The sequence below is a fragment of the Asparagus officinalis genome, chromosome 5, assembly GCF_001876935.1.
Source record: "Asparagus officinalis chromosome 5, Aspof.V1, whole genome shotgun sequence".
Lineage (NCBI taxonomy): Eukaryota > Viridiplantae > Streptophyta > Magnoliopsida > Asparagales > Asparagaceae > Asparagus > Asparagus officinalis.
Genome location: NC_033798.1, coordinates 84,189,164 through 84,207,779, shown reverse-complemented (window position 1 = coordinate 84,207,779; position 18,616 = coordinate 84,189,164). Strand labels below are relative to the sequence as shown.

The 18,616-nt window shown below is 33.8% G+C and overlaps 1 protein-coding gene and 1 pseudogene across 1 annotated transcript in view; one reads left to right on the top strand and one right to left on the bottom strand.

Moving 5' to 3' along the window:
- LOC109842096 (mediator of RNA polymerase II transcription subunit 22b-like) overlaps positions 1-3,252 on the top strand; it is a 3,524-nt gene extending 272 nt beyond the window's left edge. The window contains exons 2-5 of the mRNA XM_020411008.1: positions 3-91; positions 176-241; positions 340-585; positions 2,798-3,252. Of these exons, the coding sequence (XP_020266597.1) occupies positions 3-91; positions 176-241; positions 340-576 (392 nt within the window). The 3' untranslated portion in view covers positions 577-585; positions 2,798-3,252. The remainder of the gene's footprint in view (positions 1-2; positions 92-175; positions 242-339; positions 586-2,797) is intronic.
- On the bottom strand, positions 3,440-6,169 carry LOC109839947 (annotated as a pseudogene).

The following is an 18,616-nucleotide window of genomic DNA, read 5'->3' as shown; positions in this document are numbered from 1 at the left end:
AGCGCAGAAGCAGAAGTCCCTCGTGCAGAGACTGGACGCAGAGATCGCGAACATCGGCGACCACTTCACTCAACTCGTCTCCGTCTCTAGGGTTAGGGTTTATTTCCTTTCTTCGAAATCCCTAATCAGGGTTTCAATTCAATTCAATGTCACATCCCCATTATTAATTTGATAGGTAAATGATCCTCCCGTTCGCAACACTCAAGATTCATTCCAGATGGAAGTTCGTGCTGCGAAGATGGTAACAAAAGAATGTCTCTTTTTTGGGGTGATTTTCTTGAAGAGGGGAAATTTTTTGATCTGTTGATTGCTTGATTTTTTCTTTTTTTTGGGGATTAGACTCAGGCCGCGTACTCGCTGCTGAAATTGGTATCGGAGCTGAAGCAGACGGCGATGTTCTCGGGCTTTGCTTCGTTGAACGAAAATGTGGAAAGGAGAACTGCAGTCTTCAATCAGGAGGCGGAGACCACTGAGAGGATGCTCGAAAGGATCGGAGAGCAGGCGGCGGCGAGCTTGAAGGAGTTGGAGTCGCATTACTATTCTTCCGTCATGAGAACTGTGCAGAATGAAGAATGATTCATGTTGGTAAAGGATTTTATTGGTTTCTTTGCTTATTTCTGTCTATTAAATCAACTTATGGGATTAAAATTTCTGCTTTAGGCGATTGATCTACTCCACCATTATTATTTCCAGTGTATTCTGTTGCGATGGATAATGTATGTTAAAATAGTAAGGGATAATATCATAGATATCAAGTAAATTTGATGTTATCAGCGATTCTACTAGCAAAATGCTTCTGTCAATGCTACTAGGGGACTTCAAATTTTAGGTCTTTTGATGCGTCGGATACGCAAGGACACTTCTCAGACACTCCAACAGCACATTTAATAACAGTACTACATGAACGATTCATACTCCCCATGCAATGTTGGAGCTCACATGCATGATTTATTTCTTGTTGAACCTAGACATGAATTTTTTGGTGGATTACTGAGTACTACATGCCTTTGTACATATTTGCATTTGCTAACACATCCATATAGGCCTTGGTGAATGGCCTTGGTGTTTAACCATTTGATAACACATCCATATAGGCCTTTTTCTGTTTGATGCTTTCCACCGTATATTTGATTCATTTTCTTGGCTCTTTGCTGGCCCTTCTAGACTGGAGAATTTTGAGGCGTTTCTTTTTTATTAGATGATCAAGACTACAAACCTGGTAAGCTAGATTTGTGTATAGAATAATCAACTTAAAACATTTAATCCGTAAGTCAGTAATGTTTGTTCAGATGTTTTCTGTATTGGCTTATTCTGATTAGACTTCTCCACTTTCATATAGAACAATCACTTGAACTGTGATTATCATGATTTGGTAATTAATACGACAATTAAATGTTACCAAGCCTCCAATTATTCAGATAAGTTGAGGAATTGGAAGCTTGAAGTATTCAGGTAACATAAAGTGACTTGACACGGATCATAATTGTGGATGCTGCACCTTATGCTTTCGTACATACTTGTTCATATTTTGGAGGGATGTCTGATTTTTCATAAGATAGAATACGTAATTGGAGAATAGCGCAATCAAAAAAGGTAAGGTTGTAGAAAGTTGCCTTCCATATTAAAATAGAGGGAAAAGCGTGTAAGGAACAATGGTGAGAGTGACTTCAGGAATAAGTCCATTTAATCATGACTCACGAGCCTAGGAAAGAGATGGACCTTTCGCTTTGATGTTAAGATGCTTGTCATTGATATACAAACTGTAGTCGCGAACCAACTCACCAATATCTTTTCAGGGTTAACTTCACATAACCCCTGATGGGTGGTTGACGGAGGGGGGGGGGGGCGGTTGTTTCACACCCCCACGCCTAAAACCCCCCAAGGTCACGAACGTTGTTCATCTTACATAACTTCCTTAACTTTGGGTGTCCACAAAACCCTCCTGAACTGTTCACATTAATTTGTCATTTGTCATTTACAGGCTATATTCCTCACGTAATTTTGGTTTTTTTTCTCTCAATGAAATTATATGTTTTTGCAAATATTACATGTTTTTTGTGTGTGTGTGTGTGTGTGGGGGGGGGTGTTCCAGTTGGCAAAGTTCAGAGGGGTTTGCGAGACACCCAGAGTTCAGGGAGGTTATGTGAGATAAACAAATTCAGATGTTTTGTGAAAACCCCCAAAGTTCTGCGCGGGAGGGTCGGTGGGCCTTGGCGGTGTTGGTGAGTGGGGTGGGGTGGGGGGTTGTGAAACTTACCCTACTTTTTATCTTGTCTAACCTATTTATGACTTCTATCTATTCAAACTTCTTGGTGCACCATTGAATCGTCTTCCAATGTACATTCCTTGCTGCCTTCATGGCCAATAATGCTATACAATTGGGTTCTTCTTACGTGTGGAGTACTAATATGCAGGATAATTTGTTAGCCAAGTTGTTTCTTCCTACTGAATTGTTTTATTCCCTTCACATTGTAGCGTATCAGTTATGGATCCTGAGATTATGGGTATCAAGGCCAAATAATTGGTTAAAGCTTATTAGAAGCTCCAGATAGAACGTGATTAGCTTGAGTTGAAGAAAATAAGCTTCATCCGTTGTCTTCAGAATCAAACTCAGGCGTTGGTCTGACTTTTGGAAGATTATTTTTATTCATTTATTTATTATTTGTTTTCTATTGCCAATGTGTCCTCTAGATTCTAAAGAAAGAGGACATGTTACATGAGTTTCTAAGGCACAAGGTAAGCAGGAGTATTTCTGATTCGCCTAATGTATTACTTACGCCTCCCTTTCACTATGCAGGTTTTTCAGATGATTGTGGATGCGTCGATCTGCTGGGTTCATACACAGTCTGATGGTCAGTGGTGAAATACTCTCCTATACTTCCCACATCAGTGCTCTCCAAAACTACTTGAATTTAATTATCTTCATATACAACTCTTTGGCCGTCTCTGATCTCACACTATTTTACGGGAGTTTTATCAGATCATTGTTATTATGTAAGCAAATTCATTGGCGATCCCTTACTACGAAAGGATATGTGAGAATACTTGTGCACTGACAGGAGCTTCTTAGCAAACTAATTCTTGGTGGATTGTAGTCTTTTTCTCTGTGGATTTCTCTTTATCCTGTTGCAGTAGTACCTGTGCACGAGCTTATGTTGATCATGTTGCTTTAGCTATTCCTGGCTGACATTCTCAACTGTAAGATGAAGTAACAATTTTGCTGAACGCCCAAGTTTCTTCCTTTTTTTTTCCCCTTTTTTCTTTTATATATATATAAACGAGTTGTGACTGTTGTATAGCACGACCTAGAAGCTGTGAAAACCATAGAGGGAAATCATTGAATGAAATTTAGTATGGAGGATTAGAGAAAAAACCGTAGGTTTTATCATCACAGATTACCCTGATAGCAAATCAAAGTCCACTGTGTCAACAACAAGGCTAATGTTTTGTTCATTCTCTTTATTTCTATTTGAATTAGAAAGAAAGAAAGCAAGCGACTGGTCCTACACCAGATAAACACAATTAAAATTTGTTCACATAGGACACCATCGCTCACTGAAGCCTAACCCAGACTGCCTCGCTGGGCACACCCTTATACACAACAAACAGCATGTAATATCCCGGCGGCGCAATATTTCCCGACGCCGGACGCCGGCATAGTCACCGTGGCGCTAAACCTAAAAAGCAGCATCGAATTAAACTCATCCGTCTTCAGCACCAGCAGCCTCTGATTCTGCGAGAACCCGTGCGTAGTAAACGGTGGAGAGTACATCGTCACCATCACATCCTTCTCCTCCGCCATAATAGCCAGCTCGGGTATCGTGAACATCAGCTCGTACTTCTGCCCGTAGTTCATTGTCTCTTGCATGTCCCCCGGATTAATCACCGGTCGTGTCAAGGCATTCATTGCGTCCAAGTACGGCGGGTAGAACTTCTCAACACTGACGTCCGTCGGAAACATCGCCTGCTTGCTGAAATCGTACTGGGCGTTTGTGTTGCTCCCTGCTATGAGTATGCTAGCGTCCGGGAGCACGGCACTCGTCGAGTGGTACATTCTCGGTATCCTCCCCGCGTTCATGGTCGCGAAACGCTCACCTCCCTTGGGGTCAACATACGGGCGGTAGAGCACGGGTTCAAGCACCGGGTTTCGGGCAAAATTCCACCCGGCACACCCCCGGCTTGCGCCGTTGATTATCAGAACCTCGGTGTTGGGGAGTAAAAGCATGTCGCCGATGGTTCGAGCGATGGGCATTTCTTCGACGTACCAATTGCTGTCGGGTTTAGTTATGGATATCCGGCCGCAGGTTTTGAGTGCTAGTGGAAATTCTTGTTTAGGAGCGAGGACGAAGGCATTGGGTACCGCCACAGACAAGGACTTCGGCGTTGACATCGTCGATGGTGAGGTCGAGGGGGAGGAGAGCGGACATGCCGGAGGAGGGGTAGTTGCGGGACCCGCCTTTGAGTTGGGGGAACTTGCGGATGACGTTGCCGGTCTTGGGGTCGAAGAGGATGGCACGGTCGTTGGCGAAGAGGAAGACGTTGCCGTCGGGGGAGAGGTGGGCGAAGGGGTAAAGGTTGTTTTCTTGCCCGTCGGTGGTTTCTTTGAGGAAGGGCAGGGGGATGTTCGCAGTGTTGGCTTGGCCGGGAAGTTGAACATTTTGGTGCCGCCGATCACTATGAAGTTGCCGGCCGGGAGGAGTAGTTGGGTGGCGTACCTACACACATGAAAGGGCTCTAGTCATTTATGAGAAAGGTAAATTTTACAAAAACTACAGCATAACCTAAGCTGACGCATGATACACACGTGACATAATCCTAGATGTTTTTATGCGTATTTATCTTGTATAACTTTCTTTAATCCTATTCATCTTTTCAATTATCAAATGCGTTTTATATTTTTCCTACTATGTTTTATACACCAGTGGAAACCTGACCATTCCTCAAAAGTACCCTTCGTGAATGTGCATCTTCTACTAGCAATGACAGTATATGATAATTTTTCTGTTAAAAAGTATATGATAACTTTTGCTACTTTTTCTGACATAAATAACTATGATATTTTCTTTGAAAGGTTATGGTATTTTCATGGTCATGTTTGGGTTAAAGTGTCTAATCAGATTTGACCGAGATGTGCAATCTTTCTCTATATAAGATGAAGGGGATGGCTATATCATCATAAACGATAACTGAAATATGATGAAAGGTGAGCAAATGGGGTACCATCTTTCTCCAGAAAGGGCAACGGGAAATTCTTCCCAGTCACAATTATCACAAGTCCGAAGATATCGAACGGCTCTACCGCCATCCTTCCATCCCCCGGTCTGAACCAGGCTCCCGTCCGGTCCAAACCCTCCTGACGAGCACCATGTATCAGTTGTGACCTGCATCACAACAACACACTCTTTGTCATTATATACTGTGTATACGCATAAACTCACAGCTTGAAGCCTGATTATAATGTTCCAAACCGTGTAATTGAAACATTAATCTGGTCCTAATAATTTACTTCCAAGAGATCTATTTCTAAATGTTCAAAATGCTACTTATCAAGGATGTTCGTTGTGCATCTTATTTCACTTGGTTTGGAGACACATAATTAATACATACCTTAAGAGGACGTATTTGCCCGGTAAAAACATCCATCTCAGCCGCATGAGCCCAGCAGTCAACCTCGCCATGCTGGGCACCGGGGATTGGCCTACAGGGATCACCGTTGGGCAGCATCAACTTCGAAGGATTATATATCGGCGAGTCAAAAAAAACAGCCTTGTTCGCATGATTGATCACCAAGTGCATTGCAGACACGCCTGCGTCCTGCACGAACATCTCCCATCTCCCTTCTCCATCAGCTTTGTAGAAGCTCTGCTTATACCCAACGTTGTTGTTGACTTTGTTGTTAAAATTAACGTTGTTGTCGTTGTCGATGTTGAAGTTAAAGATGTTGTTGTTTTCATTGTTGTCATCGATGTTTTTGTTGTTGTTGTTGTCGGTGTTTTCGAACTGCGTCTCTTGAAGAAAGTCCGGTAATGGATTTAGGTTGAAGTCGCATTCGACACCTAAGAGGAAGAAGAGGATGAGGATGAAGATAACGGGGACATTGAAGAGCCTCTTCATGTTAAAGGCTTTTTTGTCAAGTTTTGTCATGGGTCGAGGTTGAAGGAGGATTGGAGGCTTGGTTCATACGTTGGGGAGAAAATAGGATCGCTGTTTTTGTAGCCAATGGTGCTAATACTATTTTTAGATAGTGAATTGTCGGAGAGCGAGTCGTTGGTTATTAAAGACTGTTGGATTTGAACAGATTTGGTTTCTTACATTTTTTGACTGGCGCGGTCATTATCTTCATTTTCTAACGAGAAAGAAGTATCAAAGAATTTATATGTGAGAGAGGGCCTTATTATTTGGAGGGGAAAAAGAAATTTGCAAAACTATAGGGATTTTCCATTTGAAAAGCTTCTATTAGGAATTTACAGACTCATGAAGCCCTATCTTATAGATGTCCTCAATGAAATTGGTTAGATTTTACTCCTTTCAGAAGATTTTCAAATATGAATGAATTTCAAACATTATACTAGATAGTATATATTTTATTTCGTATCGTATCATATCATATCATCTCTCATATCTCATCATACACACACACCCACACTCCTTATAAAAGTGTGAGTATGAGAAAAACTTTTCATGGACAAAAATATCCTTGATCCTTTTTGGATACGACATTAAGATCTTATTCTAATTAACAAGAATGTCTATAATATCTATTACGATCTTATCTTAATTAAGAGAAACATCTTTAACAATTTAGAGGTTATAGATAATTGTCCTAGAGCATATCAAATTACACACCGCTTGAAAATCATCGTCTACCCCTTATAAAAATGTGAGTTTGGAAAAAACTTTCTCTGAATAAAAATACTCTTGATAATATTACATTGTGATCCTATCCTAATTTACAAGAATGCCTTTAATATCTATTAATATCTTATCTTAATTAATAGAAATATTTTTAATGGGATAGAAGTTATAGGTAACTGTCCTAGAGCCTATCAAATTACACACCATGAGAAAATTATAAAAAAAGCAATCTCAAAAATCAGAAAATTGTAAAATTGGGCCCTTAAAATCCTAACATTACAAACAACTTAAAAAAAAAAAAAATCTAAAAACTGCAAACTAGCTTCTTAAAAGTTTAAAAATTATAAAAACAAAGTTCTTAAAAATTTTAAGAACTTATGTAACAACTAGTACCGAACAGACCTTGCATGCATTTTTAATATATACTAGATGGAATGCACGTGCAATGCACGTGATCAAATATTATAATTGTTGATTTTTAGTTTATGTATTTACTATAACATAGTTGCAAAAAAGTTTATGATTATCATAATATATTAAAAAGTTTTAGATATTTCAATATATAAAATTATGTTGGTTTCAACACTTTACCTTACACATAATTAGTGAGGTTTAAAGTCTTAAAATATTAATGATCTAAGAGCAATTTAATGATTTAAAATTATCGTTTTAAAATATTAATGATGTAAGCACCAATATCTAAAAAGTTATTATTATTAATGAAAAAATAAATCTTGAATTTATCAATGTAAAATGATAGGTTTATCTGGTCATAGAGGATTTTGTTTAATTATAAAGAAATTACTCGCGCCTATTGTCTACTTCCACTTTATATTATCTAGCGACCGAGTATTATAGATATTCAAAAACTTTTTTATAGAATTTTTAAAGTTAGAATGTGCAAATTCAATCAAGAAAGAAAATATAAATTATGTGATCAATTCTAAAATCTGATATTATAATCTTCATATATCTTCTCAACTAATTAATTAATTTATCAAAATGATTACTCTCTAATTTTAGAAAACTATAAAATATAATTTGAGAATGATTTAAACACATTTTGTACACATATGGATTGTATTTTAACAAAATAATATAGATCTATCTAATACTGAATAATATCAAAAAATTTAAGCTAAAGAGTTAAAAGAATCTAATAACACTCATATCCAAGCTGTATGCTTCATAAAGGTGAGACATATAAAATGAACAACTTAATTTATTTTTTTAAATAATTTATTACAAATCATAAAAGATAAGGAGAACCATAAGGATCACATTGTCATCCCAAATAAAAATTAAATTTCTCTCAGCGGATTTTGTAGCAAAAGATTTTCAGAGATACTGATAGACTTGCTATAAAATTCACTCTTATAAGATTGATATCACATGTGTCTTAAATTATGCTTTGTTTAAGGGTTAATTTTAGAAAACTTCCCCTCAACTATGGGGGAAATGTAACCCCCCCCCCTTGAAATGAGTAAATGTTTGTTCATCAAATTTAGGGTGTTATAGTTAATCTATCTCAACTTTAAAATTAACCCCTCAAAACCAATATCATTGAGTTGAATTCATTATGTGATAAGTACTTGATTTGGAAAGACCAAAATATCCCTCAATCATAAAAGAATTAGCTTGGTTTTTTGCTACATTAAAGAAAAAGTAAATATTTATAGGTAAAAAGAATTGTAAATTGGTCCTAATCCTTTTATTATCGGTTGAGAGTTTCTTTTAACTAAAATGACTTTCTTTAATAAGGCATTTTGACAAAATCACTTATTTAAGTCTTTTACATTAAGGGGGTTTATTAAGAGATGTGTAAAAGACCAGGAGAGTTTTTATAAGACATGCTAAGTGGAAGGGTGTTTTCTAAAATCACACCAAAGTTGAGAGGGGTTATCTACAACACCTCTATATTTAGGAGGCTCTGTCAAATTAAATTAGTTGAGTGTTTTTTTGAGGCATTCCCCATACTTGAGAGAGTTTTCAAAGAATTGATTATTCTTTTAAATTTAGCTCAAATACTTTATAATTCTATATTAGTATCTAAATTATAAGCAATTTTAAAATTTTAAGAGAATAATGTAGAATTATTGGAGATTTAAAATCAATGAAATAATATCTAAATTACATTTAAATATTACTCTTATAGGCAATATATGAAATATTGGCCGATATATTGCTCTATCAACTAATATCAAAGGTTAAATACTTTATCTTAATAATATTTATGGTTTTATATATATTTTTTTTGGAGGGGGGGAGGTTTCTCATATATCGATCATTATCGAAAATATTGGCTGGTATAATAAAATCGACTCATTTTTACTTTGATTGTGGGCTTGGTATTAGGTCGTGTTTGGAAACCAAAACTAAAACACAAGTCACAAAAGCCACAATTCATATCCCAAATCTCTCCACTCTTAGCTCTCTCAAATCTCAAGCATATATCTTGACGTAAATTCTTATGTTGAAAATTCATCAATATCTGAGATTATAGATTATAATGTTGTATTATGTATGAGCATTATCATATATGACACCCAGATATTTTTTACATAACCCCGATTATTGCAATCCAATATCATGGATTTTATTTGTCTAGCATTTATATGATGCCCAACACTTTGTAGTAGTCATTCGAAAGCCTCTTCTAAAGTTTTCTAAGCAAAGTATATAAATTCAGAAATAATTCAAAATCTTAAGATTATTCAAAATATGATGCTTTAGTTTTCTCACATTTCCTCTAGTATATAAATATAAGCTAACACTCTGGCCTCATATTATATGATGAATATTATTTATCAAAGGGATCACATACTATTGCTTATGGTTAACAAAGGCTTTAAATATTTATTGGCTTAATTAAATTAAATACATTTTAGTTTATAAAAGTTTTAATTACATACCTCCACTTGTATCTTTTTGCACTTAACTATCCTAATTTTTTTTAATATTGCATGTATGTACCTTCTATACACAAGAATACTATTTGTAATTTTCCTATATGAATATAATGATATAATTTTAGGATAATTCTATATTTTCTACTCTTTTCATTAATAATTTATTAACATGTAATTGTCTATTAATATATTATTAGGCATTACTAATAATTAATATGAGAGTTTTACAATAACATTGAAAGTTTTAGGGACCAAGACAAACTTGAAGTGGCATATAATATGATTAATTAATAATTATAATTAATTTAGTTTAGTTAGGGTTAAAATATAATAATTAAAAAATAGGGATAATATAGTTCGTAGAAAGTTTTTTCTACATTTTCCTCTTTTAAAGGGAGTATGATTCTAAGCGAAGTATATAATTTCATTTATAATTCAAAATCTTGAGAATTATTCAAAATATGATGCTTAAAATTTTTTCACATCTTTTGTACTATATAAATATAAGCTAATTCTCTGACCTCATATTATACGATGTATATTATTTATCAAATGGATCACATACTATTGCTTGTGTTTAACAAAGGATTCAAATCTTTATAGGCTTAATTAAACATATATAGCTTACAACTTACGAAAGTTACACTCATATACCTCCACTTATATCTTAATGCACTTAAATATCCTAATATTTTATAAAATTGCATGTTTTTACTTATGTACACAAGAATACTCTTTATAATTTTTTTATGTGAGTGCCACGATATAATTTTAGGACAATTATATATTTTATACTCATTCCAAAATAATTTATTAGCTTGCAATTGTCTATCAATATAGTATTATGCATTATTAATAATTAATATGAGAGTTTTACAATAACATTAGAAGATTTAGGGCCAAGTTAGACAAAATTGAATTGACACGTAATATGATTAATTAATAATGATAATTAATTTAGTTAATTTATGATTAGAATATAATACCAAAAAAGAATAGGAGCAATATAGTTCATAAAAAGTTTTTCCACGACTCCCTCTTTTAAAGGGAGAATGATCTGATTCTTAGATGCCTTATGTCGATTTTGAAAATTGAACCTAGTTTCCAATTTTTTCGGATATCCTTCTTTTTAATATTAGTTATGGGCCTATTTTGGAATAAATGTATTTTTGCTGGACCCATACTTAATTATCTTAATCTTTTCTTCGATGGCCTTACGTATAGCCAAATGTCAATATTAGTGATCAGCTTGTTCCATTTTTGGATCTATCCAGCTAATTATTTTAGGCCCAAATGTCAACGGCCCACATGATTAAGATGTTCCTAGTTAAATTTGAAACAGAGATCCACATGATTTAAATCCGAACCTTTTAACCAAATATCCCTAATCCTAAGGAATCTCAACAAACTCCTTCTCCCGCTCACCTCATATGTGAAAGGCAAAAGGAAGGATAAGAAGTCTCTGTGGTTTGACGGCAAGAGGGAAGAAGGGAATTCCGTTTTCGGCTTTTATTCTCTTTAAAATCACATGCATGCAAGTAGGGGTGCTAAACCGTATCCGTATCCGAGAAAATATCTATAACCGTATCCGTTAGGATACGAATATGGTTACTCAAATCTTTAACCGATAGGATATGGTTACGGATATGGTTTTGTAGTGAAAATATCCGTATCCGTATCCGAAATATCCAAATACATATATTAGTCATACTCTTATGATAGTTTCGATTCTTAGATTATGGATTTGTGGTTAATTTTGATGATCAATTATAATGGACATATTAACAAACTCTTTTGTATCACATGAACTATGTTTTTCTCAATACTATCTAGTTTTCTCATATCTATTAGTATCTACATGCATATCCGCTTATATATCCGCATGTATATCCGCATGTATATCCATAACCGTATCCGATTTTAGCGGATATGGTTATAAATTTTTCTTACCGAGGTATATCCGTATCCGTATCCGAGATGGGTAAGCGGATATGGATATGATAAGCATCATATCCGAGCCGTATTCGAACCGAATGCACCCATACATGCAAGTGTTCATTTCCTCACTTGATTTTATCTAGCAAGTTTTAGTCCTATTATTCTTCTTCAATCTATCCCTTCCGTGTTAATCTCTATTCTTGTTCTCATTTGATCTTCATTGTTTCATGACTAGCGAGCATCTTTCAAATTCTTTCTACACTTGAAGTTGATTGCACACATTGACTTTTGTAAACTGACATGTACTCTTATGATGTTCATCTTCAGAGTGTTGTTACTTGGAATGCATAAATGTAGTATTTTGTTTACAAGTTATACCTTTTGTAATTAGCGTGGTTTAATTTAAATACCTTATTTTTTTACTTTACTTTCACACCTTGAAGCTAGCATGTATTCTTACACAAATCTCATTGTTTTTTTTCCCACTACCACATAATCTCATCATTTTCTCAAGCATTTTCATATTTCACGTAATTTAAATTTCTAATTTCCATTAATCTATTAGTTCATCCATATTGTACACTTACCTTTTCTTTGTTCTATTTAATCCTTTGGGACACTTGTTGGATTGCTCTGGCAATCCTAGAATTGTCCTCCAGTTTTAGGTGGTGGCTTGTTACATGAATGGATCAGGTTATGTGATGAGTTGGTTGAGGATACAGTTTACAAACTAGATTCAAATATTTGATATATGGAGCACCGAGTTTTGTATTAGTTGAGCCTGGCATCATTAGAGAGAAATATGATTCTTGTATCTAAAGTTTCTATATATTTTTGCGAGAGAGTCTGTAATTTGATATATAGACATGGTGTCCGATTTTAAATCTATATAATGGATTGTTGGACACTCAGAGAGATATTTGTGTTGATTATTTTTCTGGTTTCATTTAATTAACAAAGATCTTAGTAGTTTGGTTTTTTTATTGATGACGAGTAATGCTACATTTTATTTATTGCTTCTAGAGGCGCAATCTTTAATTGCATTGCCGACTGAATCACGTGCTTTTCATGTTCGATTTTGGGACCGAGGTGTGACATTATATATGACATCCTTAAATCATGAAATTTTAAATATCCACTATCGATCAAATCACCATTAAAATTTAAAACTATAAATCACCATTAAAACTATTAAAAACCCATTAAAATTCAAAATTTGCAATAACCTCTATATCTAAGTACAAATTATAAATCGCCATTTGAAAATTCTAAAATTACAAACATCCCCTAAAAAAGCTACAAGTTATGAAAACACCCCAAAATCCAAAACTTATAGAAAAAACCTTGAAAATCTAATATTTTTAAACAACCCCTAAACCATATGAAATTTCAAGTAAAACCGTAAAATTTAAAAATTACTAACACCCTAAAAATTATGAAAATTACAAAAAACATCCTGTAACTATGAAAATTTGGAACTGTCCTCTTAAAAGTCAGAAATTATAGAAAGTACACTCAAATTAAAAAATTACAAAAAAACCCTTGAATAATCTAAAAAATTTCATAGACACCCTGAAAAAAATAAAAAATTCACAAAAAACACCTTGAAGATCAGAATTTTTTCAATAGTTCCTTAAACAATCCATAAGTACATACATCACTTTAAAAATTTTAAAAAACTATAAATAGATCCCACAAAAAAGTAATGTAATACAACTCTACAGAAAAAATGTAGAGAATTAGAAAATTTTGAACATTCCCTGGAAAAATCTATTATTAGTAATAACACCTTTAAAATTTTAAAATTAAAAACAAACCTCAAAACATTTGAAAATTATAGAAAACTTTTTAAAATTCAAAAATTATAAAAAATGCACCGTGAAAGTCTAAAATATTTGATTAACGCTCTGAACAATCTAAAACTACACATAAGCACTGAAAATTCAAAAATACAAACAACCCCGCCAAATAGTCTTAAAAATTATAAAAAACATCTTGAATAATTTGAAAATCACAATAAAACCCTGCTGAAATTTAAGATCGTCCCCCCTAAACTACTTGTAATTACAAAGACCCCTAAAAATGTAAGATTTATAAAAATCCTTATAAAAAAATTTAAAAATTACAATGAGCCCCCTAAAAATTCTTAAAATATTAAAAATTACACACTTTAAAAATAAAAAAAAATTCCAAACAAGCTTCTAAAAGACCAAAATTACAAAAGATCCCCTAAAAATTTGAAAATACCAAAATATTGACTTTCAAGTTGAAAATTCTAGAATTGAAATTCTAACGATTTTCAAACAATATAATTGAAATTAAATATTAAGTTACAACTTCTAGAATTGAATTCTAGAATTTGTAATCAATTCCTTGAATCTAAAAATAATCTTAATGCATTTAAAAAAAGCACATGACATTGAAGAATTTTAAATAAGACTCCTCTAAACTTCATTATTCCTTTGAACAAAGGATGATAAGTGCTACAATATTCTAGGAGAAGGTCTCTTTGCATGGTTATATGTCCACATTATCTCTTTGAGATCATGGCTTTTTATTGAAATGGTCTTTTTGTGCAAATTGTGCATACATTTTCTTTCGCCTTGGACACTACTATGTATTTGACTGGTGGGAGTTTTTCTACAATAATATAGTATCTCCCAGAGTTTGAAAATTTCCCTAAAAGGTCAAAGCTTGATGCCTTACTTTTTTTAGTGGAGATGTTGATTTTCTTGTATAATGTTGTTGACATTTAGCATGAAGATTGTGATCTAGCAATTTTATTGGAACTTAATTTTTGGTTAGAAATGTTTTTTCCATATTGAAAATTATAATATTTTGTGAGTACTTTCTAACATCTTGATACATGTAGTCAATCTCCTTTTTTTGATCTCATATGAATTTTGTCAAGTATGTATTTAATATGAAGTTCTCATCACGATATGAATTTGCTATATGACATAATATGTGTAAAAATTACAACAAACTATATGAGATAATATTTGAAATGAGATAACAAAATTCAATACAATATCAACTTTGATATCAGTATACAAAATGTTATTACCATGTTATGATCATCATCAAGTAAATGTTTTAAAAATTATTACCATGTTATGATCATCATCAAGTAAATGTTTTAAAAATTAATCTTTATCTTATGCAATATATTGTACGGTAAGAATGAACTATTTCAACGAGTTATAGTAATAATATAAACCTAAAAAAAAAAAAATCAAATTATTTGACTATGTGTCATGCACATGCATTCCACCTAGTATTTATAAAATAGATAGTAATCATTATGTTATGACAAATCCCAAAATAAACTAATATCAATCACATGAAAGCACAAAAAATATTGAGAATACAATAACACACTGATATACATGGTTCAGAATGTAGCCTACGCCCATAAGTGAAGAAGAAGAATAACTTTACTAATTATTTGTGAGGAATATAATGTGAAGATCTCTGAATCACTCAATCCCTAATATACTCCAAAAACCTAATACAATTTTTCTCAAATAAAGGAACAAAAGAGAAAAACATCAAATAGGCTTCACAAAAGAACTCCCTCTTCTTGATTGGTGCTCTATCGATTGATGATAATTTACTCTTATATATATATATATATATAGATCCAAAAGGACAATTACTTACTTATCAAGAAAATAAAATTACAATAATAATAGAATTCAATATGATTGATTATGTCAGCAAATTAAATTCTAGTATATGTGGGATTCCTGATCAATTAGAATCTTTAATTGTCCAAGATTATTTCCAAATTAATTAGGTGTCCATGTACTTTTTCAATTAGGACCTTGCTTAAACCAATTTTTTACCGACTCAGAATAGCATTCTCTTGGTGAAAGCATGACTGAGCTGAGATGCTGACTTCGATCACGTGTAGTTGAGGCATCCATAACAAATCTCTACCTTGACTCAAGTACACCTATAATTCCTCACTCCAGAAAGCTAATTTACTCCACCTTCTCCAACAGACACGCAAGGCATCAAGTGCAGCACATATCGATCATGTCCAACCCAGCTTGAGCTTACCAGCTGAAAGAGGCCTCCCCCAATAAACTGATTGAATTATCCACACGACGACCATAACTCTCAATGGATTCATCACATGAAGTAGCTCCAGAATATCTGAAGGGCACAAAATTATCTATTGATAATGCATAAACTATTGTATCTTCATATCTTCACGGTGGTCGAATATCTGGTCTAGATCGATCTCTAGCAATAGTATATTCCCGCTCTTCTTACAGCTGTTGAGGTGCTTCATCTACCTAAACGGGATCTGGCTGTTGAATTCTCATAGTCTTATCCTGCTGTGTAATTGACGCCTTATCATCAATTGAAAGTGGTGACTATTTTTTTTATGGAGATTAGTAGACTCATCAAAAGTGACATCATAGCTGATGATAATCTTAGGAGACTTCGGATCAGGGCACCACAAACTTAAACCATTAACACCCAATGCATAACCTAGGAGTATTCACTTAATATGCACATATGCAGGGCAACCAAATATTCCAAGATTAGAATAATCCATAGGCTTATCGGGCCAAATCTCCTCTAGAGTTTTACAATCAACAACAATAGATGGTGAGCGATTCATTAAGTAACAAATTGTATTCACTACTTATGCCCAATACTTCTTGCCTAAACCTATATTGAACAACATACAATGAGCTTTCTCCAAAAGAATTCTGTTCATATGTTATGTTACTCCATTCTGTTATGGTGTGCGAGGGACTAATGATGTCTAATGATTCCCTCATTTTTGCAAAACTCATTAAATTCTCCTCCATAAAACTCAAGGCCATTATCAATTCTAAGCCTTTTAATTATCTTCCCGGTCTGCTTCTCGATTAAAATCTTTCACTGCTTGAAAATCACAAACACATCATGTTTATGTCTTGAAAAATAGACTCAAACCTTCCTGGTCATCAAGAAAGGTTAACAAATATTTTGAACTATCACCCTTCGAGGCAACTTGAGAAGGTTTCCCGAAATTCTAAATGACTATAATCCAATGAAGCTAACACTTTTTGCTTCATGAAGATGCAATTCTTACAGAATATCAATCTATACTCTATCCAAATACAAGAACCTTCTTGCTCAACTCGGCTAATCCGTTCTCGCTCATATAACCAAGTCTCATATATCATAATCTACTAGTATTTTCTCATGATATTGATGATGTAACTATAACCAAACAAGTAATAGTAGAATCCTGTAAGGCATACAAGCTACCGATATTCTTTCCTTTCATAACCACAAGAAAGCCTTTTATAACCCTAATAACTCTACATTCACTTGAAAAATTGCACCCAAGACTATCAAGAGTGCCCAAAAAGATGAGCTTCTTCCTTAAACCTGAAACATGTCTAATATCAGTTAAAGTCTTGATAACTCCATCATCCATCTTAATCTGAATTGTCCCTTTCCTAATTGTCTTACATGAGGCTTTATTCTCCATGAGAACGCCACCATTAATAGCTTCATAAGTGATAAACCAATCTCTATTAGGACACATATGATAGGAACAACTCGAATCAAAAATCCAATCACCCACGCTGTTATTTTTATCATCAATAACCAATAAAATTACATCTTCAGTAATACCAACTTTCAACAGAGTCCTCCTTTGATTTTTCTTCATACCCTTATTTTTTTCTTATTCTTCAATATGTAACAATTGCCCTTGATGTGCTCTTTTTTCTTACAATATCTGCGGAGCAAATTCATGTGCTTCAATTTATACCTATTACCCCCAAAGTCCCTTTCCTTTGATCTTCCTCAAACAAATAAGCCCTCTGTTTTATCACCACTTTTGCTTGTGGTTAATTATTTATCAATCTTCTCCTTATTTAACAAGTTTTCTTTGACGTCCTTGATGCTAATAGAATCTCGACTATGAATCATAGTATTCCTAAGTTCTTGTAGGAAGACAGAAAAGAACATGATAGCAATATGGTTTGATCTTCGTCATCGATCTTAACACCAATCTTACTCAAATTTATAATCATAGAATTAAATTCAATAAGATTTGATGACTGTACCTTTTAACATCCGAAATGTGTACAAACACTACTTCAAGAGGAGATGATTAGTGAAAGACATCGTTAAAAACAAATCCTCCAATTTAGACCATAAATCAACGTGGTTGTCATGAAATTAAGGATGCCATCAAACTTCTTGATATCCTACTTCAAAGTGGTTGTCATGATCTTCTCGTTCGATATACAGCTTAAGGCTCTGATACCAATTTATTATGATAAATCCCAGGATAAACTAATATCAATCACATGAAAGCATGAAAAATATTGAGAACACAATAACATACAGATATACTTGGTTCAGCTTATAGCCTACGTCTACTGGCGAAGGAGGAGGATAGCTTTACTAACAATTTGTGAAGAATACAACATGGAGATATATGAATCACTCAAGCCCTAATATACCCTAAAAATCTAATACAATCTCTCTTAAATAAAGGAACAAAAGAGAAAAAAATATCAACCAAAAGGCCAATTGCTTACTTATTAAGGAAATAAAATCATAGTGAGAATAGAATTTTTATATGATTGGTTATGTTAGCAAATTAAATTATAGTATATGTGGGATTCCTAATCAATTAGAATGTTTAATTGATCAAGATTATTTCTAAGTTAATTAGGTGTCCGTATCCTTTTGCAATTAGGACCTTACACAAACCAATTTGTTACCAACTCAAAATAGTCGAACCTAATCGATTGTGTGTTTGAGGCATCAATAACACATTATGAACAAATAGAAAATAGTCGATCTTATTAGCATTCTTGTGGAACCTAAACTCTTAAACAACTGCTTGCAGTGATAACTTGGACTATTACTCCAAACCTACTCTCATG